This window comes from Citrus sinensis, chromosome 8, assembly GCF_022201045.2.
Source record: "Citrus sinensis cultivar Valencia sweet orange chromosome 8, DVS_A1.0, whole genome shotgun sequence".
In the NCBI taxonomy this organism is placed as follows: domain Eukaryota; kingdom Viridiplantae; phylum Streptophyta; class Magnoliopsida; order Sapindales; family Rutaceae; genus Citrus; species Citrus sinensis.
In genome coordinates, this window is record NC_068563.1 from 4066569 (window position 1) to 4093378 (window position 26810).

The 26810-nt window shown below is 34.6% G+C and overlaps 5 protein-coding genes, 1 long non-coding RNA gene and 1 pseudogene across 12 annotated transcripts; all 7 read left to right on the forward strand.

Moving 5' to 3' along the window:
- Positions 1 to 286: 286 nt before the first annotated feature.
- On the forward strand, positions 287 to 2042 carry LOC127899063 (B3 domain-containing transcription factor VRN1-like). 2 transcript variants are annotated; one of them, XM_052431785.1, is made up of 3 exons: positions 287 to 446; positions 1024 to 1515; positions 1604 to 2042. In XM_052431785.1, the coding sequence occupies exons 1-3, from the start codon at positions 363 to 365 to the stop codon at positions 1841 to 1843; spliced, it is 816 nt and encodes a 271-aa protein (XP_052287745.1). In that variant the 5' UTR covers positions 287 to 362; the 3' UTR covers positions 1844 to 2042. The 2 variants fall into 2 exon arrangements, with proteins under 2 accessions (XP_052287745.1, XP_052287746.1); XM_052431786.1 differs by lacking the exon at positions 287 to 446 and adding an exon at positions 560 to 719.
- A 4605-nt stretch (positions 2043 to 6647) lies between these two features.
- Positions 6648 to 10867, forward strand: LOC102621682 (B3 domain-containing transcription factor VRN1). 5 transcript variants are annotated; one of them, XM_052432378.1, is made up of 6 exons: positions 6648 to 6928; positions 8082 to 8290; positions 8386 to 8547; positions 9490 to 10057; positions 10156 to 10325; positions 10420 to 10867. In XM_052432378.1, the coding sequence occupies exons 3-6, from the start codon at positions 8470 to 8472 to the stop codon at positions 10651 to 10653; spliced, it is 1050 nt and encodes a 349-aa protein (XP_052288338.1). In that variant the 5' UTR covers positions 6648 to 6928; positions 8082 to 8290; positions 8386 to 8469; the 3' UTR covers positions 10654 to 10867. The 5 variants fall into 5 exon arrangements, with proteins under 5 accessions (XP_052288338.1, XP_052288336.1, XP_052288339.1 ...); XM_052432376.1 differs by having other exon boundaries at positions 8085 to 8290; XM_052432379.1 differs by lacking the exon at positions 8082 to 8290.
- Positions 10868 to 11753: 886 nt separating this feature from the next.
- Positions 11754 to 14079, forward strand: LOC102621492 (uncharacterized). Of its 2 annotated transcripts, XR_003065283.2 has the most exons (4): positions 11754 to 12018; positions 12106 to 12217; positions 12704 to 13295; positions 13415 to 14079. It is a non-coding gene; the product is annotated as an uncharacterized LOC102621492 (long non-coding RNA). The 2 variants fall into 2 exon arrangements; XR_370826.4 differs by having other exon boundaries at positions 11755 to 12217.
- Positions 14080 to 15022: 943 nt separating this feature from the next.
- Positions 15023 to 19123, forward strand: LOC102621201 (B3 domain-containing protein At5g57720-like). Its single transcript, XM_006479313.4, has 4 exons — positions 15023 to 15623; positions 17713 to 18175; positions 18319 to 18470; positions 18562 to 19123. Exons 1-4 carry the CDS (start codon positions 15561 to 15563, stop codon positions 18847 to 18849), a joined length of 966 nt encoding a protein of 321 aa, XP_006479376.2. The 5' UTR covers positions 15023 to 15560; the 3' UTR covers positions 18850 to 19123.
- A 367-nt stretch (positions 19124 to 19490) lies between these two features.
- LOC102620918 (uncharacterized) lies at positions 19491 to 20374 on the forward strand. Its single transcript, XM_006479312.4, has 2 exons — positions 19491 to 19657; positions 19767 to 20374. Exon 2 carries the CDS (start codon positions 19787 to 19789, stop codon positions 20162 to 20164), a length of 378 nt encoding a protein of 125 aa, XP_006479375.2. The 5' UTR covers positions 19491 to 19657; positions 19767 to 19786; the 3' UTR covers positions 20165 to 20374.
- A 1201-nt stretch (positions 20375 to 21575) lies between these two features.
- LOC102606776 (xanthotoxin 5-hydroxylase CYP82C4-like) lies at positions 21576 to 23584 on the forward strand. Its single transcript, XM_006479309.4, has 2 exons — positions 21576 to 22529; positions 22831 to 23584. Exons 1-2 carry the CDS (start codon positions 21576 to 21578, stop codon positions 23449 to 23451), a joined length of 1575 nt encoding a protein of 524 aa, XP_006479372.2. The 3' UTR covers positions 23452 to 23584.
- A 652-nt stretch (positions 23585 to 24236) lies between these two features.
- LOC102619709 (xanthotoxin 5-hydroxylase CYP82C4-like) lies at positions 24237 to 26626 on the forward strand (annotated as a pseudogene).
- Positions 26627 to 26810: the final 184 nt, after the last annotated feature.

Genomic DNA, 26810 nt, shown 5'->3' on the forward strand with positions numbered 1-26810 from the left:
TTGGAATTGAAATAAGTTTACTAAGTTTAGAGGTCAATATTGTGCTTTGGAACTTTTAGGTATCATTATCATTCCTTGGAACACCAAAATTTCTTGGGGCTACAGCCAGATACTTTTTAAGATGGAAAATTTAGAAAAATAAAAGATTAAAACAAACTCTAAAATGCTGTAATGATAGTTATACATGCTTGTTTAAAAAATTACAACAAATATATATATATATATATATTAAAACGAAAACTTGATTGGACAAGGAGGGCAGCAGAGTGATCATGCACCCAATGACAGATACACGAAAAGTCCAGAAGAAATAATAAAGCAAAACCATTTGCATTCATTTCTTGTTGAAACTGAGAACATCAATGGCTTTTAACAAGAGACCTCAACCCAATGCGTCTCATTTCTTCAAGATTATACTTCCCTATTCCATTGAAGAAAAGAAGCTGGTAATTAATTCTTATCATTTCTCTGCAGATATTTTTAGTTAATTTTATCAGTTTTCATATGTTTCTTCCATTGTTTGTAGGTTCATTCATAAGTTTCATATGTTGAACAGAGTCTTGCACCATGCACGTTCTTTTAAATATTTTTTATTTGATCTGCAACACGATTGATTGTAATAGCTAGTCTTTTCAGATTAATTTAGCTCACGAATTATGAGGCAAAAAGTTGTCTTCTTCAATTTTCAAAGTGGAGGAAGTGGGATTCATTATGTGGGGGTATGAATAACAGTGACATGAGTGAATTCTTGATGGCTTTATTTGGCTTTACTTCACTACCAACCCCTTTTAATTTGCATAATATCATTATAAAAAATCCTTGCTTCCCCTGTTTTCTAGTTTCTATTAACAACATCTTTTATATTGATGACATTAAATTCAGTTTCATTGTTCTATTGGTTCTTGGACTCATCTTCTTGTTTCTATGTCATTCATGTATGCTCACTGAATTTACCATATGCAATATCACGATGAAAGCATTTTGTTGGCTGTTTATAGTCTAACCTTGCTTGTGTAATTGTAGAGGATTCCAAAGAACTTTGTGAAAAACTTTGGGTGCGAACTTTCTAAAGCTGCTACACTCATAGACCCTAATGGCCGTATTTCAGAAGTTCGTATTAGAAAGAATGGGAAAACTATTTGGTTTCATCATGGTTGGTATGACTTTATAAAATATTATTCAATCTCCGCCGGGTACTTAGTGGTCTTCAAGTACGTGAAGAACTCAACTTTTCATGTTCTTATATTTGATATGACTGCTTGCGAGATAAATTATCCAAGTAAGAGTGAGGAATCAAAAAATGAAGAGTTTGTGGAAAAAGAAGAACCATACGAAGACAATGAATGTGATTTGCAGGATTTTCTTGAAGAAATGGGAATATGTATTGCTAGAAAACACAGAATTGTTACTACTGAGCAAAGCAAGAGAGCAGTGAAATTTGTTGAATCATTGGAGCTGAAAAATCCTTCATTCATGGTTATCTTGCAGCAAAGTGACATAAATCACCATCGTGTGGTAAGCAGCTAAATCAAATGTGATTTTGGAGCCTTGCTTTTGATATACATTCATATACTCAGTTTTGAATCTCTTTTTATTCGTGCAGTATGTTCCAGTGAAATTTGCCAAAGAGTTTTTTTGCAGAGATACCAAATCCATCAAAATTCTGGTTTCCAATGAAAATGAGAAGCCTCACCAAATCAATTGGATACAGAAAGGGGGTTTTGTTTTCACAATGGTTAGAATTATGAAGAGCAAGAAATTGAAGGAAGGAGATATTTGTATCTTCGAGCTTATTAGGAAGAACAAATTTCTTTTGAAGCTTTATGTATTAAAGGGTAAATAGATCCGTAAATGTTAGTGAGAGGACATCAATCTTGTTGGAACTTTTGAAATTGTTAAAATTTAGATTATCTCTTTTGTGGTAACAGGAATTGGAACTTAATTTGCCATGTTTATGAAGTTTGAGATCTTGGTTTTATGTAATAATTATAATGCAAGTTAACTTTGTTGCCTTTAATGCACCGTTACCGGATTATGGCCTCAAATGTTAAACACAATCTACAATTATGACCTCAAATGACTTTCTTTCGTCTTTTTGTTACCGGATACTTTATGGTCTATTATCTTCAGTGGTTACAGAATATGCTAGCGGCTAAGGAAAATTCCCAGATGATTAAAATTGCTCTGATAATAAATTGCGTTACTTTTATATGATTAAATTACCTTTGACTGTCATTAGTAGAGGATTGGCTACTAAATAAGGCTTTTTTCAAATTTTGTGTCATAGATAATGATTTGACTAGTCCATGGCCTAATAATGGGATTCACATCAAACAATTTTTTTTAATTTCTGTCTAAGTGAAGTTTGATGCAAAAACTGGAATTCAAACCATCTGCAGAAGTTAATTAATTACTCCTTGGAACTGATGACAATATCATTTTAATGTAAAGAAAATTGACAAAAATAACAAGACAACAACAGGGGACAAATTCCAAAATACCAAGATAATAACAAGGGACAATTCCAAAATACTGTAATAAACTAATAACAGTTATTTAAATACACTTAAAAAAAATTAAAAATACATTTTGACTAGCCTAGGAGAAGAGCTCAGTGGGTGACCCTAATAACAATTAAAAATTGAAGGGTAGCCCAAACCGGACGTACATTACATTCCCTTGAAACAAGCTCTTGAAGTATAAAGCTAATCTATTAACATTGAACACATGACCAGTGGCAGAACAAATCAATGGCATTTGGCAAGGGAATGAAACCCGATATGTCAAGTCCCTCCCATTTCTTCAAAGGTTATTCTTCACTCTTCCCTCGAAGACAAGAAGCTGGTAATATTGGACACCTGACTGTTGAGGTGTCTTCTAAAATGAGATTTTAGTATGTGAACCGACATTTCATTGAGTTCAATTTTGCCACGTTTGGAGAAATAAATGCCAACTAACAGTTGTAATGGTGACTTAAAAACGAGTTTTTTTTTTCATCATTTCATCTTTGATGGAAAGATGACATGTTAAAAAAAGATGGTGGAAATGATTTTGGTCCCTGAGTCTCTAATCAAACAAAATACTTATGCTACACCATCACTATTGATTATAGAGACTTCAGAAGTATCAAAATCAGCTGCAAAACACTTTAATAGCTGGAGGTTTGATTCTAAACTTTCGCTCTTAATTTTTATGGGCATGTTATGTTTTTATTTGAAAATCATATTTAAGTATGCTTACAGTTGATTCATACAACTTCTTTTCATTTCTCTCGTATGTTTTTTTGGTTAATCTTATCATCATTTCCATTTGTTAATTTGTTTAATTATTTTTTTGATTCATAAGCTGTTATCACTTTAGAGCCAATGGTAATGTATAACAAAAGGGTTCCCTTTAGCTATTTGTCTCTTGTGTATTTGCAAGGCTTGCATGCATATTCTTTTAAATTATTAAAAGATTACTACATGCTACTATTGTGAACTATTATATGATTGATTGTTATAGCTAGACTTTTAAAATTCCTTTGCATGCCCAAGTTTGAATTCAAACTAAACTGCATCTTGGTTGCTGACTTGTATGATATTGCTAATTCGATTGTTTTAGCTAGACTTTTAAAATTACTTTGCATGCGGGAGATTGAATTCAACCTAAATGGCATCTTGGCTGCTGATATGATACTGCTGATTGCTTGTTTCTTCTTTTATTTTGTTCATATTATTAATACATGCACTTGTTGAAGTTCAATCTAGGAACTTGAGTCCTGAAAGGCTATTCTTTATTCCTTATCATTGGAGCTAGACTTTGGCTTCAAATTGTTTTTATATTGTTGATCTAATGTTACTTGTATAAATGTAGAGGATTCCAAAAACATTTGTGAAAAGGTTCGGACATGAACTTTATAATGCAGCTAATGGGACAAGTAATATTTGGTTTCACCATGGTTGGTATGACTTCATCAAATCTGATTCAATCTCTGCCTGATACTATGGGGTCTTCAATTATGAGAGTGATGAATCAAAAAATGAAGAGTTGGTGGTGGAGAAAAATGAATCAGATGATGATGATGATTGATGAATTTGACTTGTGGGCTTCACTTGAAGAAATGGGAATGTGTATTGCAAGAAAAGAAGGAACTCTTGCCAGATCATTGAGGCCAAGGTACACTTCATCCATGGTTATCTTGCAATCAAGTGACATTACTCATGATGCTGTGGTGAGCTGCTTGTTGTTATTGTTTTTTTCCCCCAATTAAATGTGATAACAAATATTAATTACTTTTGACACGCATTCGTTTTCTTAATTAGTTGCAATTTTTTTTCATTTTATTTTATTTGTCCGGTATGTTCCAGGAGAAATCCCTAACGAATTTTTGAGTAGGGATGTCAAATCCATCAAAATTGAAGTTGATAAAAAAGGAGAGCGAATTCTGTTAATCAATTGGTCATGTTTGGGAGTTAGGATTAAGTATGTGATTGGATTAATTTTGGGATTAAATATTTTATCCTATATTTGGCTATTTGATTGGATTGGATTGGATTAGGGAGGACTAAATTTAAATTTAGTGCTTAAATCATGGGATTAACAATCCCAATTTATAAGTGGGTTTAAATGGGATTAGGATAAGAGAAAAAGATTTATTCATATTTTTTACTTGTAACCTAAAATTTAATTAATTAAACCTAAAATTTAATTAATTAATTATTTATTTTATTCATGATTTACTTGAATTTATTTTTTATTTTGTTTTTATAGTCTAATTAAATTGGTATTTTTACTCCAATAAAATTAACTATTTAATAATTCGTTATAATAATTGATTGCATTAAATTTAATAATCACCAATGTAATATTAAAAATCATCATGAAAATTAATAATACAAGTAAATAATTGATTTTATATATACATTATTTGCTAACTTTTTTGATAAAATAAAATATATCTAAAATATCTAATAAAAATTAATTAAATAATTAAATAGTTTTATTAATTTATATTTGTTTATTATAATTATGACTACCCAATAACTAATTTACTACATATGTAATGCTCTTGTTAATTATTTTTAAATTAATTTTAATTATTACTCTTAAATATTCATAAATATTTTTTTGCATTTAAATATGATTTAACATTATCCAATCCGATATTGTACCAAACATAATACATCACATAATATAATCCAGCTTAATCCAATCCAACTTAATCTAATCCAATCCTAATAATTAGTCCAATCTAATCCAGCGTGTCAAACCTAACCTTCGAGACGTAATGTGGGTTTCGTTCTATTATGGTCAAAACTTAGGAGGAGCAAGTGTTTGCAGAGAGCTTGTACGAAGGAATGACTTTTTCGTTTAAAACTTTAAGCCTGGATAAATTGAGTAGCAAACACAAAACTTTAGTGATAGTAAATCTAAGTGATTAAGCCACTAAAGCCTTAGCTTATTGGTGGGTTGGTTGTCGAGGTCATAAATTGGAGTCTCACGAGGACTCAAATCCACAGATGCGAGGAGGAATAGATATTTTTTTAAATATTTTTGTGAATCAATTTATGAATTAGTCTCGACAGACTCTTAACTATAAAGGAGCAAATCTATATATTTAAATTCCCAATAGACTTCAAATTGAATATTAGTAAAAGGTCATTGTATGTTAATTCTAAAAGTTGAGGGCACAAGGCCACATGCTAATACTAATAAAAATAAAGATATTCAAGAGAATAAATTTATGAAAAAAAATACTTAGGTGGTGTTTGGTTGGGAGGAGAGAATAAAAGAGAGGAAAGTAATTTAAATTCTCATTTTATTTTCATTGTTTGGTTTGACAAAATGTATAAAAATTTAATTTCCATTAGAATTTAATATCCATCATAATATAGAATTTGAATTACATACCAAGTCATGAAGAATTTAAATTCCTCTTATATTAAAAACTAAAGTTTCTCAACTTACCTTTTAATTTTTTAACTTATTTAATGTCATTAATAATTATTATTTATAATTTTATTTTATTGATTTAATATTATAAATGGACCTACACCGAAAAGTCAACGGACCACCACCGGATCTCGTCGGACCACCGCCTGACCTCGCAGGATCCTGCCGGAAGGTTGCCGGACCACCGTCAGACTTTGCTGGAAATTCGCCGGACCTCCGCCGAAAAATCACCGGACTTCGCCGCCGGTCACCGGACCGCCATTTTATTAATATATATATTATTATTATTAATATAAATAATTTAATATTTAAGGTAAATAATAAAATTGTCTCAAGAAAAAAATTATAATTCATTTTTTTATCAAATTTTATATCAAACCAAACAATAAAATTTAATTTCACTACTCTTCTCCATTCCTTTTTTTTCCCTTCCTCTTAGGGGTGGGCAAAAGAAGCTGATTAATCAAAAATCGAACCGAACCGTCCGGTTTTTTTACATCCAAAAAACCAAAATAATAATTTAGCATAAGTAGTAAAATCAGTCCGGTTCGATTCGGTTTTTTTAATCCAAAAAACCGAAATAGTAATTTAGCATAAGTAGTAAAATCAATCGGTTCGGTTTTCGATTTAAAAAAAAAACCGAAAAACCGAACCGACCACAGAAAAAAACCGAACGCAAATTGATTTTTACACAATCCCTAATCTAACACATTCTGATCTTCACAGACTTCACAGCTTCACTCTTCAAAAGTGTCGTCCATGCTGCTGCTGCTGCTGCTCATCCTTCACGAATCTGATTTGCCACCGCTGCTCATCGCCGACTCTCGTCCCCGCTGCCACTGTCACCTACCGCTGTCACCTACTATCAACTGTTGCTGCTGTCACGGTGCTCCCCTGCTGCCATGACTGCTGTTGTGAGCTGCTGCTGGTAACTTGAGCTGCTTGAGCTTGAGCTATTTTTGCAGAGAACTTGAGTTGCTGCTGGCGTGAAAAGGTGAGATTTTCTTCGGTGCAACCATAATTAAAGTGATTGTGTGAGAGTGGGAAGGGATTTTAATTGTTTTCCACACATAAAATAAGGTGAGATTTGAGAGTGGGAAGGGAAGAGCATTTTAATTTTTCTTGTACGCAAGAATACACAAAAATAATGTGAGGCTGGCGATTTCAGGCCTCTCATTTTTTTCTTCTTTCAATTCCTCAGTAACACCTCATCATAATCTTGATTGACCCCAGTGCTCTTTTATTTGCCATCTAACTCGATTTGGAAGATCGTCATTGGAAAGAATGGAATGCCTTATTTGGACTCTTGTTGATGGGTTATTGTCTTCTGTGACAAGGTCCAGAATATTTAAGTGGTTGACAACGTTAATTCTGTTAGATTAGAAAAACAAATGAGCTACTTTCCATCTACATGCAATCTCTAAATTGTCGACAGTTTTTAGTTGTTCAAAACTCACTCAATTATGTTGATTTAATCCAATATATGATAAATAACAAATTAAGTTTTATAATTATCCATTCTTTAGTTAAGTTAATTGTAGATAGTTGTTGTGAACAATTGTTTGGCTAAATTTATTAGCAACAAAAATCAAATACGTATTCATTATGTTGAATTAATAAAAAAATTATACTTCCCTATAAAAAAAATTTATGAAGATTTAATCCATGATAATTAACAACTAAATTTTTCCTTGATCAATAAATTTGATGATTATTTTGAGTGAATTAGATTAATTTTTTTTTTGTTTGTTGTTTATTAACTTTTTATGTTTGTGGTAAATTTATTAATTTAAAGTTTTAAATTTAAAAAAGCCTAAAATATGCCCAATAGGCCCATAATTGAAATAATTGAACCGAATCGAATCGAATTATTTCAATTAATCGAGTATTTGATTATTTCGGTAATTTGATTAATCGCGATTATGATTTTAAAATAATCGTAATCAAACGATTATGAAAAATTTAGTAAAAAACCAAACCGAACCGAACCGCGCCCACCCCTACTTCCTCTCCATTCCACTCTTTCTCTCTCCTCCATTTTCTTCAAACCAAACATGACCTTAAGCAAGACGGAATAAACCATAACAGCGTATAATTTTATAATATTAATTGATTATTTTATTTTTTCTCCTCTGACACACTCGAAGTAGTAAAGAGTGTTAGTTGGCTTGAAGTTGGACAACAGTACACCATATGACCGAAATGGCAAGCCAGCTCAAACAGAAAACTCAGCAGAAAAAGCAAATTTCCTCAATCATGCAATGCATTTGCAGCATCTCAAGAAATACTTCAGAATTCAGAGATTCCCATCAATGCTTCATTTTCAAAATACAAAATAGACCATACGTGCTAAAGGGTGTTAAAGGGTAATTTCCAAAATCATGACTTTTATTTTCAATTTTTATCTTCAGTATATGAAATAATGAAATGCATTTGCTTGCTTTGCCACAGGAGAGAACAATAAAAAGTAAAAGTGCTAGATTCCACAAAACCTGAAGGAAACAACTGGCTTTCAGAAGGAGAGCAGAGCACAAGATGCCTAGTTCCATGAAGAAGACATATCCACATTTCATCGATGTCATTCTTGACTCCACTATCGAAGATAAAAAGATGGTAATATTGTCAAAACTTTTATATTAGCTCTTGCTTTTCGAAGACTTGTTGTTAGAGAATTTTTTTCATTAAAAAATAAAAATAAATTTTTTGGATCTTATGTTATGTTTTTGGTTAACTCTAAATCCACATAAAAAAACATATATATATTTGAAAGCTGACTAAGAGATTGCTACATCCTATGGACTCTCTGCCCTGTAATGTTATATCATTTGAGTGATAAGAAAATTTTATATTCAAGTAGTTTAGGCAGTTTTTTCATCTACATATGATAGATAATCTGGTTGAATTTGTGTATAATATATGGTTTTTTTGGATTCCATTAGTTTCTCTTGCTCTAGTATGTTGTTAAAGGCTCCATTTTAACCTGTTGAAAATGGTTTCTGTCACTTTAGTGCTTACTAGTTCATTACATTCCTCAAGAAAGATAAGGAATAATTGCGTGCTTGATTTTGAATTTTTATTTCCAGACTTTTCACTGAGGGTATCACTTCCATGTGAATTGGTGTCAAATTATGCCAGATATGACATTTTCTCAGTTGTTTATAGCAAATATTATTGTTATAAGTTATAAAATTGCATTATGAAGAGTTGTATATGGTGAAATCTAGCTAAACTGTTCAGCAAGCCTTTGCTTCAGAGTGAACACTTTTGATTGAATCACATTGAAGCTCATTCCTTATTGAAAAACATTGTTTCCATTTTAATAGCATAAATTACCAACTTTTAGTCAGTTTTCAAACTGAATGATATGTTTGTCATGGTCTTGTGTCTCAGAAGATTACTTCAAACCCTTCTTTTCTCTTGTACTGACAATGGGACACATCTTTTTTTTGTAGTCCTTATCTACAGTGACAGTAACCTTGTAACTGCTAATGCTATGGAAGCACATTTTCTTGTTTACAGATACACAGTCATCTAACTTTGTTTGCCAAAATGCAGAAGATTCCACAAAATTTTGTGGGAAGATTTGGGGATGAACTCTCAAATGTCGCTACACTCACAAATCCTGAGGGCTATGTTATGCGAGTAGGTATTACAAGAAAGGATGGAAAGATTTGGTTTGATGATGGTTGGAATGACTTTGTGGAAAATCATTCAATAGATGTTGGGTACTTTGTACTTTTTCAGTACAGAAAGAACTCAAAGTTCCGAGTTTTCATTTATAATACAACTACTTGTGAGATTCAGTATCCATCCAGAAACACGTTCCCTCCTCCAAGGCAGAACCAAGCTACTTTTGACAGTTCAAAATCTAAGAATGGTTGCGAGATGCGAGGCAAGACTTACAGAATGGAAGAAGTGAAGGTGAAAGAAGAATCAGATAATGTGAATGATTCGATGCAAGATGTAATTGGAACTTGCAATTCAGAAGGATCTGTTCACGCCAAAATACACCTCAGTGAAACACAATGTTCATCGGTTCAAGAGAGTGACCTTAAGATTGATAGTACCAAATTCAAGAAAGCCAAACATAATTTGAAGGATGAGCTCCGAGCAGACAGTGTAGGTAAGGGAAAACTAATCTGTTGATAACTGAATGTTGTTTTATTCAGCTCAGTGTTTACACAATTTCTATCTTTCATTACTAACTCTGATAAATTGCAGACCAAGTTAAGTTGTTTGCTTTGCTTGAGGACATGGATATCCATATTTGTGAATCAAGGATGACATTGGAAGAGAGACAGGAAGCAATTAATGTTGCTAGACTCCTCAAGCCTGAAAAACCTTCATTCCTTGTTTTCATGCGGGCAAGTAACATGCAGTTAAATTATGTGGTGAGCTTTAAATTATATAGGCATATTTTTTGTTATAACCTGTATCAGATTTTCCTTCTTATTTATACTTATATTGCCGCTTTTGCTTGTGTAGTATGTGCCGACTTCATTTGCTCGGAAGTACTTGAATGGAGAAGAATGTGTCACCGTACAGGATTCTGATGGAAGGAAGTTGGCTGTGAAAGTAAAACAGAGTCGTAGGAAGTACTTATTAACCAGATGGGGTAAATTTTTCAAGAAGGCTAATGTGAAGGAAGGAGATATTCTTTTCTTTGAGATGATCCAGATGAAGAAAATTCTTCTGAAAGTTTCAGTATTTCATGCATAAAGAGTTATCTAAGTTTATAAGACATTATGCAGTTACTGTTGCCTGTAAGAAGCAGAGCTTTATATATTAGGATTGGAATGGCATGTTATACGTATATGTAATATGTCTCAAGCTTCAAACAATTTGACATTTATGTTAGAGGTGTATGTAGTACATTAGCTCTTGTGCTTTGTTGGAGGCTTTAAAATTTAATGGTTATGTTTACACTGCTATATTTTTCGGAGCTACTTTATCATAGATCATATTTACATCATAATATCATGGAGAGGAACCAACATGATCTGTTACTGATATCCGATGCCGATTGGTTCCGAGATTCATTTTGTGCTCATTTACTGCTTCATGCCTTAAAATTGAAGTATCTATGCCTTTTTCTAGTGAATGGATGGTTTTCATAGTCTCAGTATAGTTAAGTGATTCCAAAGAATTAGACATTCATTTTTAAAGCTTCTGCTGAACAGTTACTACAAGGGCAAGAACACTAGTTGCAGAGGCATAAATGAGCTGCAGTCATAATATTTTCTTTTGGTATTTTTTCTCATCACTTGTAGATGATGTGCCTCTGCTCACAAAAAATTATCAAAGGTGCATGACAGAGGTGGCTCATAAGATTAGATGGGCGATGTCTAGGCATGCAGTTCAATATAACCCAAGATGCAGAGGTTCTCCAAGATAAAACGTGAAAGCTATGAACCTACGTGAAATGCCATCTAGCAGAAAATTGTTTCTTTCAATTCAAAAGCCATGCCAAGTATCCTTAAATTAAAAAAAAAAAAATGTATACAGGCAAACAATGATTTAAAAAAAAGAAAAGAAATTCTTGTGGAGAAATCGGATTTTTATTTTGTCTATTATTGTAATTTTTCCTAACGAGAAATTTGCAATTTCGGGATGGGGTTTGTACTTTGTAGAGTCCATAATTCTACTACATGAGTGAGGGAGGCCCAGTCTAGCCCATTTACGCGCTAAGTCCGAGCAAGGGTGGCCCAATTAGACGTATTTAATTATTTTAAGTGCTCTCCAGAAAGCACTCGACATTATCTTCCATTAATAAGCCAGACCATTCTAAGAATCATCGTACAATTTTAGATTGATAAAAAGTATTAACTAATTATATAAGCTATTTTTTTCCCCCCCCAAAAGCAGCACATTGTATAAATACTTCTGCAAGAACATGCTTTTAGAAAAGCATTTAATAAGCGCTTTTAAAAAAGCACTTGAACTGGCTTTGCCTTTGCTGCTCTCCTACTGCTTAGTTTCAGCTGCCTTCAGCAACCCCATATGCCCAAACTGGCAAGGCCTGCTTAACAATTCAGACGTAAAGCTACATTTTCAAAGTCAGCAAGACAAAAGAGTTCTTGGAGGGTAATTTGCAAAATTCCTAACTTTTAGCTTAAATTTTATGTCTAATATCTGAATTAATGTAATGGATTTGCTTTCTTTATTAAAAAGAAAAATTTAAGCTAAAAGTTGAGCAGAACTCATGATGTCCAGTTCCATGGAGGAGGAACCTTTTCATTTTTTCGGGGAGATCCTTGCCTTCACCATTGATGATAAAGAACTGGTAAATTTTCACAACTTTAATATGTTAACTCTTGCTTTCCAAATTATAAGTTGTTTTTGACAGCCTTTTTCTTTTAAAACAAAAAAAATATAAAGAATAAAAATTATGGGTCTTATGTTTTATTTTTGGTTGTTAACTATATTTTAGCAAGCAAACCTGTCATATTGATTTTGGCACCTGAGGAAACAAACAACTGATGTTCCATTTTTTTTTTAATTGCGTCCTTAATTTTGAATTTTAAGTTGCTAGACGTTTCATGATTACCAACTTCATCTCAGCTTTCACTCTGAATGATAAGTTTGTGATGGTCTTGCGCATGAGAAGCTTATTTCAAATTCTTCTTCTTTGTTGTGTTCACAATGGGATAAATCTTCTTGTTTTTGTAACCTTCATCTAGTGATTGTAACCTTATGATAGCTAGCTATGGAAGCACTTTTTCTTGTTTCCTAATACATAGATAATCTAACTTTGTTTACCTAAATGCAGATGCACCAAGGTTTGTGAAAATATTTGGGGATGAACTCTCGTTTGATGCTACAATCACTAAGTCCTAATGGTAATGTTTCACGAGTAGGTATTATAAAAGATGAAGGAAATTTGGAGACGGTTGGAATGAATTTTTGGAATGTCATTCAATCTGCTTTGGATACAAAATACTGTTCCAATACAGAAAGAATTCAAATTTCCAAGTTGTTATATTTGGTATAGATAACTGTGAGATTTAGCATCTGGACCTTAAGATTGATACCACCAAATTCTATAAACCCAAACATTGTGTGAAGGATGAGAGCCGAACAGGCATTGTAGGTAAGAGGAAGTTAATATGTCGATACCAGTACCATGTTTTGTGCAGCAGTGTGTTTACAAATTAATCTCATTCATCACTAGCTTTCAAAGTTGACATAGAAATGAGTTGATTTGTTTGCTTGAAGACATGGGAATCGATATTTGTAAATCATGGAAATCACTTTCAGTGGAAGAAAGACGGGGAGCAATTAATGCTGCCAGAATCTTCAATCCTAAAAACCCTTCCTTCCTTGTTTTCTTGCAGGCGAGTAACTTGCAGATGCATCATGTGGTGAGCTTTAAACTGCTTGTCTGTTAATGCAATTATTTTTTCCCCTGTAGACTGTTAATGTAATTTGTTTTAGCTTTTCCTTCTGATTTATTCTTAAGTTGCTCCTTTTGCTTGTGCAGTATGTGCTGGCCACATTTGCTCGAAAGTGCTTGAGTGGGGATGAATGCATCATAGAACAGGATTCGGATGAAAGCAGGTTGGCTGTTGCATTTAAACTGAATTGTAGTATATTTTGACAGGATTGGCTGAATTTTTCGAGGCGACTAATATGAAGGAGATACTCTTTTCTTTGAGATGATCAAGACAGAAAACATTCTTCTCGAAGTTTCAGTATTTTATGCATAAATATAGAATAATCTAAATTTTAAGATGTTATGCCGTTAAAAACTGAATGGCATATTATACATATATGCCATTATGCTAGAGGTGTAATACATTAGCTTATGTGCTTCGTCAGAGGCCTCTGATGGATAGGCTTATATTACTGTTTTTGGAGCTATTTGACCATTGATTAGATTTGTATCATAATATCATGGAGAGGAACCAAGATGTTCTCCAGCAGCAGGAGCATGTCTTGCATTTGTAGTCGTTTTCTCTTCAGAATGAGTTGCTGTCAATGTTATAATCTTTTGATAGTGATTACAATTCTTCTCAATGTAATGTAAGATTCTGAATTGAAAACCAATTAGGTGAGGCTCAATGTGAGCTGATTTTATCTAAGTGGGCAATTCAATATGCCCCAAGTTGTAATGTTCTTCAAAATTAAACCACGACTTCAAAATGATTTCTTTTTATTTGCTCATTTCCAAAAACTGATCAAATCTTTTGAATTGTCGAATTATTTTTTTTTAAAAAGATATGATCTGAAAAATAAAACTTATTTTTTTAGCTCAGGATCAAATTTTGGGGCCCCGAAAACTGATGATACGTTTGGTTTTGTGTTTTCATTTTAAAGTAAGAGATTTTATTTTCTTAACTAAATGATACCCACGTATTTGATACTCTAATAAGTCAACAAAACTTTACATGTGTAGAATTGGGTAAAAGTCTATTTAGTCTCTTTATTTTAAGATTAATGTCTATTTAGTTCTTATATTTTTTTAAATGCCTTGAAACATTTCCGTCGTTAAAGTATTGATACACATACTGTTACTTTTTATTTCTTTTAGTTTACTTTTACAATATTATCTTTTTATAATACTTTTTTTTGTTTCGACATTAATAAAAAGAAAATAATTAAATTATCAATTTAACTCTAGAAAATAAAAAAATTATATTAATTTTTTTGCAAGCACCATTTGCACACTTGTTAGTTTGCATACAATTTTTGACAATTTAATTTTTTATTATTAAAAATTAATATATTTTTTATTTTTATTTTTAGGATTAAATTGGTAATTTAATTATTTTTTTTATTAATGTCTAAATAAAAAATTATTATAAAAGGATAATATTGTAAAAGTAAGCCAAAATAAATAAAAAGTAACGATAAGGGTATCAATACTTTAACGGTAGAGATATTTCGAGATATTTTAAAAAATATAAGAATTAAATAGATACTAATATTAAAATATAAGGACTAAATAGATTTTTATCCTGTAAAATATTATATTCGAATAAATAAAAAATAAAAAACTAAAAAGGTATCTTTGAGACATATGTTGTAATTTTCAAAAGTGCTTTTCGAAACCAAACAGACCCTCAAGCCATGGAAAATTAAAATATCCTCAACTATACCAACTTCCTTCCATGCAACAAAAGCAACTTGCTAGAACTTCTAAAAATACAGAGAGCTTCTCTTTCATCTTCACCACCAACTGATCATAAAAATGGCAACAAGAAAACAACACTTGCCACAAACAGTAAGCTTATTTCAATTTTCTTCAAGATCCAGAGTCCCATTGGAAACCCCATATACGAACCACAAAGAACAAAAGAAAAAGAGTTTTCGGAGAAAAGGATTAATACAATCAATTCCAATTCAAAAAGATTCGCTAACTCCAATTGTACATTCACCTAGTAATCACAGATGAACTTACCCAAAAATCACAGACCCTCCCTCCGATTTGGAAAAATCACAAACCCTTAAAACAAAGGGAAAAGGACCTACGCCTAATCCGCCGCATGCAGCCCAGAACCCCGCACACAACCTCGGCGCCGCTGCACAAGTGAAACCGAAGAGACAAACCCAAATCGAACCGTCCGAGACCACCGAAATTTCGCCGCTGAAATCGCCGGAATCTTCTTCTATACCTACGCAGAGGAATGGCTAAGTGCATTCCTGGCTTCTTCAAAGTGTACCTACCGGAGAAAAGCTCTAATAGATTGGTAAATGACTTGACTTTCTTCAGCTTTTTATTCTTTGGTGTTTCTTGAATTTTATGGAAATCGAAAATGGATTTTCTTTGGCCGTTTCATGATATTAGATGATGTAAAGTTAGCAGCTTTATTCTTTTACAGTTGATGGGTTGAAAAAAAAACGAAAAAGAAAAAAAAGTAGTAAGTGTGAATAAATTTGTTAGGCTTGAAAAGAATATAGCTAATTGTTGTATATGATGCTTTTGCTAAGTTTGAATTGTATGGAATGTCGTGATCTAATGTGATGTGAAGTATTATTAATCAATTTTAAGATAATAATTCTTAATTTATGTTCATTTCTAAACTGATCTTTGTATATTCTGTCCATAAGGAGATGATTAGTGCCTAGATCATTTGGTTTAGCACACATTGTAAGTGGCCTTTAATGGGTAAATATGGGAGTCCGACTGGATTTAATGAATTGATGTTTCTAGTGAAATCAAAGGAGATAGAGAGCTTATGTTGCTTTTGTGAACATTTAAGATGTGTATGGATGTGGAATTACCGAATTGATTAGATTGAATGGTTGGTATTGATTATCTGAGATTTTGAGTTGGTTTGCATAATGCCGGATCAATTTTTTGTTAATTTCTTTTCAATGCTTCTTATTGATGATTCATGTGCAGTACATGCTTTGTTGATTATTTATAAATAGTGGTTAGTGGAAGTGTGAAGTGTGAACATATATAGTGTAATTGAGCTTACAAAATTACGGTTTTGATCAGGACAAAGCACATGAACAATTAGCAAATATCTAGATGGATCTTTCGGTAAATTATGTTTAAGGAGATGGATGCTTTTGTCCAGCATTTCTTGTTGTTTGTGCATGTTGATATTTTACATATGGCAACTGCTCAACTTATTATCCAAGGAACCCTAGGAAAATTGGGCACTTTCCATATTCAATGTGGCTACTCACATGTAATTGTAGTAAAATAGTATATAAATGTAAACTAAAGCCCTTTTTCAATTCTGGCATGAGCAAGATTCAAATCTCAAACTCTTGTACCACCTCAAGATATCTTAGAAAATTTAGATGCGCCCTGTTAGTGTTTTTGATAATTTGTTCAATTCATATATTTTTGGCTATTTACTAAGCTACACCACTACATATACACTTTCATCTGGATGAATTCTTGGTGATCCTGTGAATCGATATTATTTTATTTGTATGGAACTGTGGGTGTACATCTTGATGAATGCTTAGGTAAATTGCGTTTATGTGGAGGATCAGTTTTCTCCTGCCTTTGTTTCTGTTGCTTCTTGTTATTTTTTATGCAGCAGCTCCATAACCGATTATTCATTGAACTTGAGAATGGTGAAGGCATATTTGATGCAAAAAATATTTGGTTGCATGTTCAATAATAAATGGTATAAGCAGAACCATGACCAAGTGAACTTTGTTTTGCGGCTCTACGCAGAAATTTGGGGTCATGCAGTCAGCCGTGGCCACTGAAAGATATGGGTTAAATAGCATGACCTTATTGTTGTCCAACAAATCTCAAAGATTAATTTCCTGTGAGGCCAACTATTTGGGATATTACAATGCTAATTTTCTGACTACTGGGTGTCTTATAGTCCAAAATTATTCCTAAGTTTGACTTTTGGGCACAGTGAAAGAAATCAAACGATGTGTGTCTGTTACTTAAAAAAAAAAAATGTGGCCAACCATGGAAAGCTATTACGGCTGAAGGAAGCATGCGATACATTTCTTATTTGCTTTTGATAATTTTCTGGTTGCATCTTAGTAGATAATGGGGATCCAATAGTAAAGAATGCTTTTTGTATTCTCACTTTAGCATTGTGTGCTTCCAACTTCCTATGTTATATGATCTCTTTTAAATGCAGTATTCACTGTATAATAGAACCTGAAATTTGCATTTTGGTAAATTTGATTAGAGAAAATTGTTTAATGTTGCGCATGTATTCATTTCATTATATATATACTTATTTAGACAATTCCATGCATTTTAGAACTCAGAGAAGATTATGTTGAAGAGAAAAATTACAGAATGAGATACATTTCCTTTTGAGATTAATGTGAAGTTTTGTTTTGTAGCACATTCCGGATGCTTTTATAGCATACTTGAGCCCATTGAAACCTGAGAAGGTCATGCTCATTAATCACATTGGAGAATATTGGCATGTGAATGTGGCTTACTGTGACAAAGGGGTGTTTTTCCTAGATGGTTGGCAGAAGTTTGTCAACGATAATTCTTTAGAAACTGCTGATATTTTGGTGTTAAAATATGATGGTGACTGTTGGTTCAATGTAAAAATTATGGGGAAATCGGGAATTGAGAAGACAGAATCGTACAAAGAGGACCTGTGGGTTGAGGATGAGGAGGAAGAAACAGAGGAAGAAGAGATAGGAGGAGAGGAGGCAGAAGAAGACTGCAAAGATGATAGTGTTTTTGAGGTTGGTGATAACGACAGTGCTGCTGACAAAGATTATATTGAAGAAGAAGATGATGATGATGAAATGACAGCAATCACAAGCTGCAGAGGCAGGATAAATATTGGTATTAACAATGGCAAATGTTATATAATTCTTTATTTTTCCTAATTTAACAGTTGGTGTATTCTATATGTGTGTGTGAATATGACACAGTGCTTGCATCGATTTGTGTGAGATAATTATAATTTAGTTGTTAATTTGATGCAGGAAAATCTAAGAAAAGAGCTGTGGCTAAGGCTGGAGGATCTAAAGCAGTTTATGACATCAACCTGCTAGAAGTTGATGTGGGAGATTATGGCCTGTATCCAAATCCTTATTTTGTGTCAAAGGCATGGGCAGGGACGAGGAAGAATTATTTGGTAATAATCATGGCTCATGTCTTGAAAGATTCTGGACTAGTGTTTTAGCTGTTACTGCATAGTTTCTGAAAACTTTCTGTTCATATTGCAGCATGTTCCATCACATGTCCTGAAGGATCTTGGACTTAAATTAGCCAAAAAGATTACCATACTGGACGAGCGTGGGTACTCATTTCATGGACAGCTTGATATCTGGAAGGACGGTCGACAAGGAATTAAAGGATGGAGTGCTTTCTGCCGTGCTAAAAAATTGAAAAAAGATGACATTTGCATATGTGAATTCACGCATTCGAGAAAAATGCAAAATACTATAAAGGTGCACATTGTCCAGGGTGTTGGTTCTCAGAGCAAAGCCAAACGAAGTAGGAGTAAAAATTGAATATATTTCCATACCAAACTTCTTTTATGTTTATGTGAATGTTATGTTTGCGATATAGTTGCAAAACTTTTCTTGTAAACAGTTAGGTATTTCAAGTTTCCAACTTCAGGATATGAGCCACTTGCAATTCGTCAAAGAGAATATATGTTAGTAACTTATTTATCCCAGTGTAATTCTGTTACAAGAAGTATGCAACTCATGCTCTTCCCCTTGGGGTCGTGGCCTTGCATAGTTTTAGTTTCTGCTTTTCAATTGGAGCTATTGATTAGAATCCTGCGGCTTGCTTCTTGGTTTTTTTTTTTTAATTTTTAATTGTTGGTTTTGTTGAATATCTTCAATTTTTACTCACCATTTCAAAAGAAGGCTAGGGAACATATGACGTGTATCATATTATGTCTCATGTAAAAATGGTTGGTGCTGCTGATTTGAGAGAAATAACCAATTTGAACAATGATGTAACCTAAGCTGGTGCTGCTTATTCAAGAGAAAATAATCACTTTGAACAATGTTATAACCCAACGGTCCTGATTTGTTCACCGCAATATGGGACCTCAAGATGATAAAATAATATGGCTCAAACTAGTGGTCACTGGTCAGTCTCTATTGGCAAGTTCAGTGTCTCATTTTTCTTGGCCAATATTTAAAGTTTCACATTCATCTAATCTTCTTGTCAACCAACCATCCTCTCCCCACCTGGCACCTTATCCTCTCCCTCGCATACAAATTTTTCATTTCCATTGCCTTTGCCTCCCATTATCTCTGTAATTACCCGAATAGAAAGAAACACAAAAATATCAAACACAAGCAGGTGAATTAATTGAACTTCTCAAGTTCTCTAGTTCATGTAAATAAAATTCAACTTACATATCTAATATCACTTACAATCTTTTCGCGTTTGTGTTTTTTTACTATTATAGGTTGTGGGTGAAGGTCAATAATGGCAACAGCGTCAGCTACACTTTCTCCGGCAACATTCATTTCTGCCACTGCTGCTGCAGGCTCATGCAGGAGGAGAAGAAGTGTGAAAGTGAGTTACATCACAGGACTCAACTCTTTTGGTGGGCTGAAAGCACAAAACAGTCTCACCTCATTAGGCATGCCAGTATCAACTGAGCAGGCTTTTGCAAAGATTGTGAGCTCAGTGAGAGCTCCAGGGAAAGGCGAAGGTCAAAGTGGCGGTGTGCTAACATCTACATGCAATGCAGCAAGTGAAATTTTCAGGATTGCAGCAATCATGAATGGCCTCGTTCTTATTGGAGTGGCTGTAGGATTTGTTCTTCTCCGAATTGAAGCTTCTGTTGAGGAGTCTGAGTGAGAAATGCAGAAACTTTAGCTGCTGGTGCTTTATTGTGTATTCTTTTATATCAAGTTTGTATGTTTTACAATTTTCTTCAATTGATGTAGAACTTGATTGTTTTGGATTTCTACACCAGACTGGCAAATAGCAAAACTGAGTTTGGTTCAAGAATTTGTTTTTTGACATGGTAAACTTAATAAAAATGGCAATTGTTGATTGCTTGATAGACATTTTTTAGATAATTAAATTGGATCAAATGATCCATAAGATTGGTTAATAAAGTCAATTTATAACTACATTTCTAATTTCAACTAGTCATATTCAGAGACTTAGATAGCAAAGCAACTTCATCTTCCATTCTTGGCGGTTCTTATTTTCTTTTATATTTTAGATAAAATTGTGGAAATAGACGTGGCAGCTCAAGGTGATTGGTGTATGAGATGAAAGAATTATAAGCTGTACAAAGAATTATAGACACGACACCATATGTGCAGGATTTTAATTGGTTCTCAAATTATATCACAGACTAGGTGGTTCAACCGATAAAATATTTTTCGAAAGACTAAAAGTTTTGAGTTTCGAACTTTGCTCACATCAAATCCAAGAAGGGATTTGATTTTCACTCCTGAAATATTTTTCTTCAATTTGATAGCTAGTGATCCTTCTATTTCTCTAATTTCCTTGTAACCTAGACCATCTTTGTGATTTAAAAATATTAGACCAAACCCATTTCAACTTGAATGGGCAAAGTTATAGCACATTGAGTCTTAGGGGAGCAATGGATTTTTGCATCATCCACTTATGCTTGATGTTGATGCCTCAATAACCATTTTGCAAGATCATCTTCATCCTGCAATTGGAGAGAATGCAGGTACAATGAATGGAGTGGCTTTTATTCTTTATTAATTTATTTTCTTTGATTAAAGAGCATGTTAACTGTAAGACTTCATAGATAGCCCACAGACTTTGCTTCACTGTAGCAACCAAAGATTTATTGAATAATTTAAAGACCAAAAGGTCAAAAACTCTTGAAAAGAGTACAATCTGCCTATGCCAGCAACGACGATTATTAAAGAGTTGTATTCTTTTTTTATTTTTGGTTTGTGTTGACAGAGTCTTACCAGAAGCTACCAGAAGCTCAATTGTAGTTGCCTTCTTGATAGTTATCACTTATCAGATGTTCCGTGCAGTAATTGTTGTTATTACATGCTCCATGCTCCATACTCTTTCCACATAATCTTTCTTGGGCAGAATTGGTGGAATATCTGAACCTTGTCAGGCTTCATTTGTGGACTCTCTGAACCTTGTCTCCCGCTACAATGTTTTATAATTCTAGTCCGATAAACAGATTGGGACATAAGCATATTTGAATGTACAAAGAGTCTTAAATACGGAATTACAGATCTAGTTTCTCTAATACTGAAAAACAATGGGATTCTCCCTTCATCCGCAAGAAATCGTAGGCTTTTGTGCTCTTTTTTTTTCAATTATCTGTGTCTATGCGGCTACAAGCAATGCCAAAAGGAACAAGAAAGGAGGCAGGAAGCCACCAGAAGCGGCAGGGGCATGGCCTTGTGTCGGTCACCTTCATCTCCTGGTAGGATCAAACCAGCTAATACATCAAACACTTGGGAAAATTGCTGATAAGTATGGAAAAGCCTTCTTGATCCACCTTGGAATTCATCGAGCACTTGTGATTAGCAGCTGGGAAGTGGCAAAAGAATGTTTCACCACCAATGACAAGCTCTTCTCCACACGTCCAAAATCCTTAGCTGTCAAGCTTATGGGTTATGACCATGCCATGATTGGCTTTGCTCCTTATGGATCGTATTGGCGAGAAGTTAGAAAACTTTCCACAGTCCAACTTCTCTCAAATCATCGGCTTGAGTTGCTCAAGCATGTTCGTGACACTGAAGTCAAAGTCTTTATCCAAGAGCTACACGAACAATGTGCCAAAAATGGGGGTCATGTTGCTGTTGAGATGAAGGAAAGGTTTAAGGACTTGGCAATGAATATTATAGTCAGAATGATTGCTGGTAAAAGATATTATGGTAGTGACACCAATGCTGATGATCAGGAATCAAAAAGATTTCAGAAGGCCTTGGGTGATTTCTTATATCTATTAGGGCTATTCTTGGCCTCAGATAACATTCCATTTCTTGGTTGGTTAGATATTGTAAAGGGATACACAGGTCAAATGAAGAGAACAGCAAAAGAGTTGGATGATGTGTTTGGTAGGCTGGTGCACGAGCATCATCATAAGAGGCTCAACGGGAGCATCAACAAGGATGAGGAAGACTTCATTGATGTCATGCTGTCTGTCATGGATGATGGCAAGACTTCTCCTGAGGATGCCGATACTGTCATTAAGGCCACTTGCTTGGTAAGTCCCTGGGAATTCTACAGAAATTTACACAATTAGAGAGAAATTAACTACTGTCTACGATGAAGATGCAAAAGCACTAGAAAAGTAGAACCTAATTTGGCTAGGGTCTGATCTCTCCTGAAAACTGTTGAGAATATGACGATTGAATTTTTGTTTCTGCAAAAGCTAAATTAAAATAAAAGGTGATATAGGGAAGCCAATGAAATCCATCTGCTCATCATCTATCAGTAAATACAGATTACTGGAATGATAACTATTTAAGTGACCATCTCTCTGTGTACTCTTGTTCATTTTGCAGAGCGTAATATCAGGTGGCAATGATACCACAGTGACCACAATTACATGGGCACTATCTCTTCTATTGAACAACCGGCATGTACTAAAAAAGGCACAAGATGAGCTTGACATCCATGTTGGAAAGAATCGGCAAGTTGAGGAATCTGATATTAAGAACCTGATATACTTACAAGCAATTGTCAAAGAAACATTAAGATTATGCCCTCCGCTACCACTTTCAGCTCCACGTGAGGCCATGGAGGATTGCACCATTGATGGCTTCCACATCCCCGCAGGCACACGGCTTATAGTTAACTTGTGGAAGATGCATCGTGACCCCAGCATTTGGGCAAACCCGTCAGAATTTATACCTGATAGATTCCTAAATGAAAATGCCAAGTTGGATGTTAATGGTCAAGATTTTGAATTTTTACCATTTGGCTCTGGTAGAAGGAAGTGTCTGGGGATCTCATTCGCTCTTCAGGTTCAGCACTTGACATTGGCACGCCTGCTCCATGCATTCAACTTAGGGACAGTCTCAGACACATTGGTTGATATGAGTGAAAGCCCTGGGCTGACTGTCCCTAAAGCAACACCATTGGAGGTTACCCTTACCCCAAGGGCGCCTTCCAATGTTATTTGAGTACTAAAAACTTTTCTGTCTCTAAATGCTCTCTGGTGCTTACTCTAGTAACAGTGTCAAGTCTGTAATCAGCTTCCAGTTACTATTATCTTGATAACTAAACTCTTCCCTATAAAAGCCGACCTCTTATATATATCTGATTATGTATCATAACGAACATAGCAAGACGAATAATTACTGTACTGATCACCAGCATTAGAACAATTCTATGAGCACAAGCAGAAAATGCATTTACAAAGAATGGAATGACTTATTTTTTATTTAGTTTAGTTCATTTATTTAGGAGAAAACTAACCTTATGACTACATGACATAACCAGAAAATTGCAGCAACTATAGCATTTGCCTTTGGAGATAAAAAGTTTCTGCATCTGGCCTATCATATTTAGTTCATTTTACTGCAGCCTGCTGCAAGTAACCAATGATATGGAAGACTTCAAATATATAATTGCCAAAGCTTCTGTCACCGGAAACCAAAGCGCATATGCAAGCAACGTTAGATATCTAATAGCCGTGTTTTGTTTTAGATTTTTTTAACCCAACAAAAATTGAGTAATAAGAAGCCAAGAATCATCTTGTTAGCCATATATTTCAACAATCAACATGGAAGTTCCGTGAAGAAATTGTTGCAAAGTCTTGTTGTTCATCTGCATCATCTTGGGGTTGAAAATTCTTCAATATATAGCCAGTAGAATAAGACAAGAACTCGCATTAACGTGCCACCTTTCTACTAAATTGTGGTCCTAATTTTCCTAATAGGGTTAAGTCACAGCTTGCACAAGTGGTGTCCTTTTGTGCCAAAAAACCCATGCCTTATTTACCACTAGAATATTTTATATCTATGGTCTATTACAAAAGAGTGGAGATATATACAAAGAAAATCTTCAATATTATTCTAGTTTCACCAACACTGACAAACCATGGAATTCTCCCTTCAGCTTCAAGCAATCATATGCTTCTGTGCGCTTCTTGCTGCGATTATCTGCCTCTATGTGGCTACAAACACTACCAATAGGAACAGAAAGAGAGGCAGCAGGCCACCAGAGCCGGAGGGAGCATGGCCTTTTATCGGTCACCTTCATCTCCTCGAAAAGAACCAGCTGCTACATCAAACACTTGGGAAGATGGCTGACAAGTATGGAAAAGCCTTCATGATCCGCCTTGGAATTCGTCAAGCGCTTGTGATTAGCAGCTGGGAAGTGGCAAAAGAATGTTTCACCACCAATGACAAGCTCTTCTCCTCACGTCCAAAATTCTTAGCAGTGAAGCTCATGGGTTATGACCATGCCATGCTGGGCTTTGCTCCTTACGGACCATATTGGCGCAATATTAGGAAATTAGCCACAGTTGAGCTTCTCTCAAATCATCAGCTTGAGCTGATCAAGCAAGTTCGTGACATTGAAACCAAAATTTTCATTAAGGAGTTGTACGAACTATGTGTGAAAAATGGAGGCCTTGCTGACGTGGAGATGAAGGACAGGTTTGGGGACTTGGCAATGAACATTATATTGAGAGTGATTGCTGGTAAAAGATTTTTTGGCCGTGACACAAATGCTGATGATCAGGATTCAAGACAATGCCAGAAGGCTTTGGGCAATTTCTTTTACCTAGTAGGGTTGCTTTTGCCCTCGGATAACATTCCGTTTCTTGGTTGGTTAGATGTTGTGAACGGATATACAGGTCAAATGAAGAAAACAGCTAAGGAGTTGGACACTCTGTTTGGTAGGTTGGTGTACGAGCATCGTCATAAGAGACTCAACAAGAGCATCAAGGAAGAGGAGAAAGACTTCATTGATGTCATGGTGTCCGTTCTGGATGATGGTAAGACTTCTGCTGAGGATGCCGATACTGTCATTAAGTCCACTTGCTTGGTATGTCCCGGCAACTCTGTAACTTCAGTTAATACAATCAGAGCGCAATTAAGAACCACATATCTAAAAGGACTGTGCAAACGTGAAGTAAAGAAATTTAGTTTGACAATGCTCTCATCTCTCCTAATAAAAATTAAGAATAAGATGGTTCATCCTTCGGTCTTGCAGCAAAAGCAAACAAACTCTAAAACATGTGGTGAGATGGAGGGATGCCTATGAATTATATCTGCTTATCATCTATAAGCAACTATAAATCACTGGAATAATTTAGATACTTTGGGAATTATAGTAGAAAAATATAGATTGTCTTATTGTGCCTAACAAGATATGAGAATACCAGAACAATATTTTTTTGCACCAAAAAAGATATGAAGTCAAAACTAAAATATTTGTGGCCACCATCTGATTGATGGGCTGTAATTGATCATCTTACTTGGCGCCTGTGTTCATTGTGCAGAGCCTTATATTAGGAGGCAATGACACTACAGTGGTCACTCTTACATGGGCACTGTCTCTACTATTGAACAATCACCATGTGCTAAAAAAAGCACAAGATGAGCTCAGTATCCATGTTGGAAACAATCGGCAAGTTGAGGAATCTAATATAAAGAACCTGATATACTTGCAAGCAATTGTCAAAGAAACATTGAGATTATACCCTGCGCTTCCACTTTCAGCTCCACGTGAGGCCATGGAGGATTGCATCATTGGAGGCTTCCACATCCCAGCAGGCACACGGCTTATAGTTAACTTGTGGAAGATGCATCATGACCCCAGCATATAGGCAAACCCTTCAGAATTTATACCTGAGAGGTTCCTAAATGAAAATGCCAATTTGGAAGTCAAGGGTCAGGATTTTGAATTTTTACCATTTGGTTCTGGTAGAAGGAAGTGTCCAGGAATCTCATTCGCTCTTCAAGTACTCCACTTGACCTTAGCACGCCTGCTTCATGCATTCAAGTTAGGGTCAGTTTCAGACACATTAGTTGACATGCGTGAAAGCCCTGGGATGACTGTTCCTAAAGCAACACCACTGGAGGTTACCCTTACCCCAAGACTGCCTTCCAAACTATATGTTTGATCGAGAAAATAATAATGCTGGAAGCATCTCCTGCCATTAAGAACTTAGATAATAAAATTCATACTATATTTAATAAAACTGGACCAAACCCATTCAAGTTAATTTCATATTAAGGCAGTTTCAGTCTTAGACTCTAAGTGGCACAAGAACATCTTCATGTTGCACTTTCAGAGAATGTACTTACTTCAATGGAATGATTTTTACTCTCTTTATAGTTTATTTTAGTTACCCTTAAGACCAAGGCTGCCTTCCATGCTGTTTGAAATCTAAAGTGAGTGTATAAGAGTTTCTCTATCTAAATGCTCTTCGGTAATCACTCTAGCAACATGGTCTAATCAGGCGTTTGCTGTTTGGAAAGCCCTTCTCAATTGAAAATTAAGCGTGTAGAACTTACATATGTACCGGTGC

What these genes read in the sequence shown, in the direction of transcription:
- LOC127899063 (XM_052431785.1), top strand. Translation starts at nt 363, where the DNA reads ATGGCTTTTAACAAGAGACCTCAACCCAATGCGTCTCATTTCTTCAAG. An exon ending in CCATTGAAGAAAAGAAGCTG is followed by an intron (nt 447 to 1,023) that starts GTAATTAATTCT and finishes GTGTAATTGTAG; the next exon opens with AGGATTCCAAAGAACTTTGT. An exon ending in ACATAAATCACCATCGTGTG is followed by an intron (nt 1,516 to 1,603) that starts GTAAGCAGCTAA and finishes TTATTCGTGCAG; the next exon opens with TATGTTCCAGTGAAATTTGC.
- LOC102621682 (XM_052432378.1), top strand. Translation starts at nt 8,470, where the DNA reads ATGCCTAGTTCCATGAAGAAGACATATCCACATTTCATCGATGTCATT. An exon ending in GCTCCGAGCAGACAGTGTAG is followed by an intron (nt 10,058 to 10,155) that starts GTAAGGGAAAAC and finishes GATAAATTGCAG; the next exon opens with ACCAAGTTAAGTTGTTTGCT. An exon ending in ACATGCAGTTAAATTATGTG is followed by an intron (nt 10,326 to 10,419) that starts GTGAGCTTTAAA and finishes TTGCTTGTGTAG; the next exon opens with TATGTGCCGACTTCATTTGC.
- LOC102621201 (XM_006479313.4), top strand. Translation starts at nt 15,561, where the DNA reads ATGGCTAAGTGCATTCCTGGCTTCTTCAAAGTGTACCTACCGGAGAAA. An exon ending in AGAAAAGCTCTAATAGATTG is followed by an intron (nt 15,624 to 17,712) that starts GTAAATGACTTG and finishes TTTGTTTTGTAG; the next exon opens with CACATTCCGGATGCTTTTAT. An exon ending in GGACGAGGAAGAATTATTTG is followed by an intron (nt 18,471 to 18,561) that starts GTAATAATCATG and finishes TTCATATTGCAG; the next exon opens with CATGTTCCATCACATGTCCT.
- LOC102620918 (XM_006479312.4), top strand. Translation starts at nt 19,787, where the DNA reads ATGGCAACAGCGTCAGCTACACTTTCTCCGGCAACATTCATTTCTGCC.
- LOC102606776 (XM_006479309.4), top strand. Translation starts at nt 21,576, where the DNA reads ATGGGATTCTCCCTTCATCCGCAAGAAATCGTAGGCTTTTGTGCTCTT. An exon ending in TCATTAAGGCCACTTGCTTG is followed by an intron (nt 22,530 to 22,830) that starts GTAAGTCCCTGG and finishes TTCATTTTGCAG; the next exon opens with AGCGTAATATCAGGTGGCAA.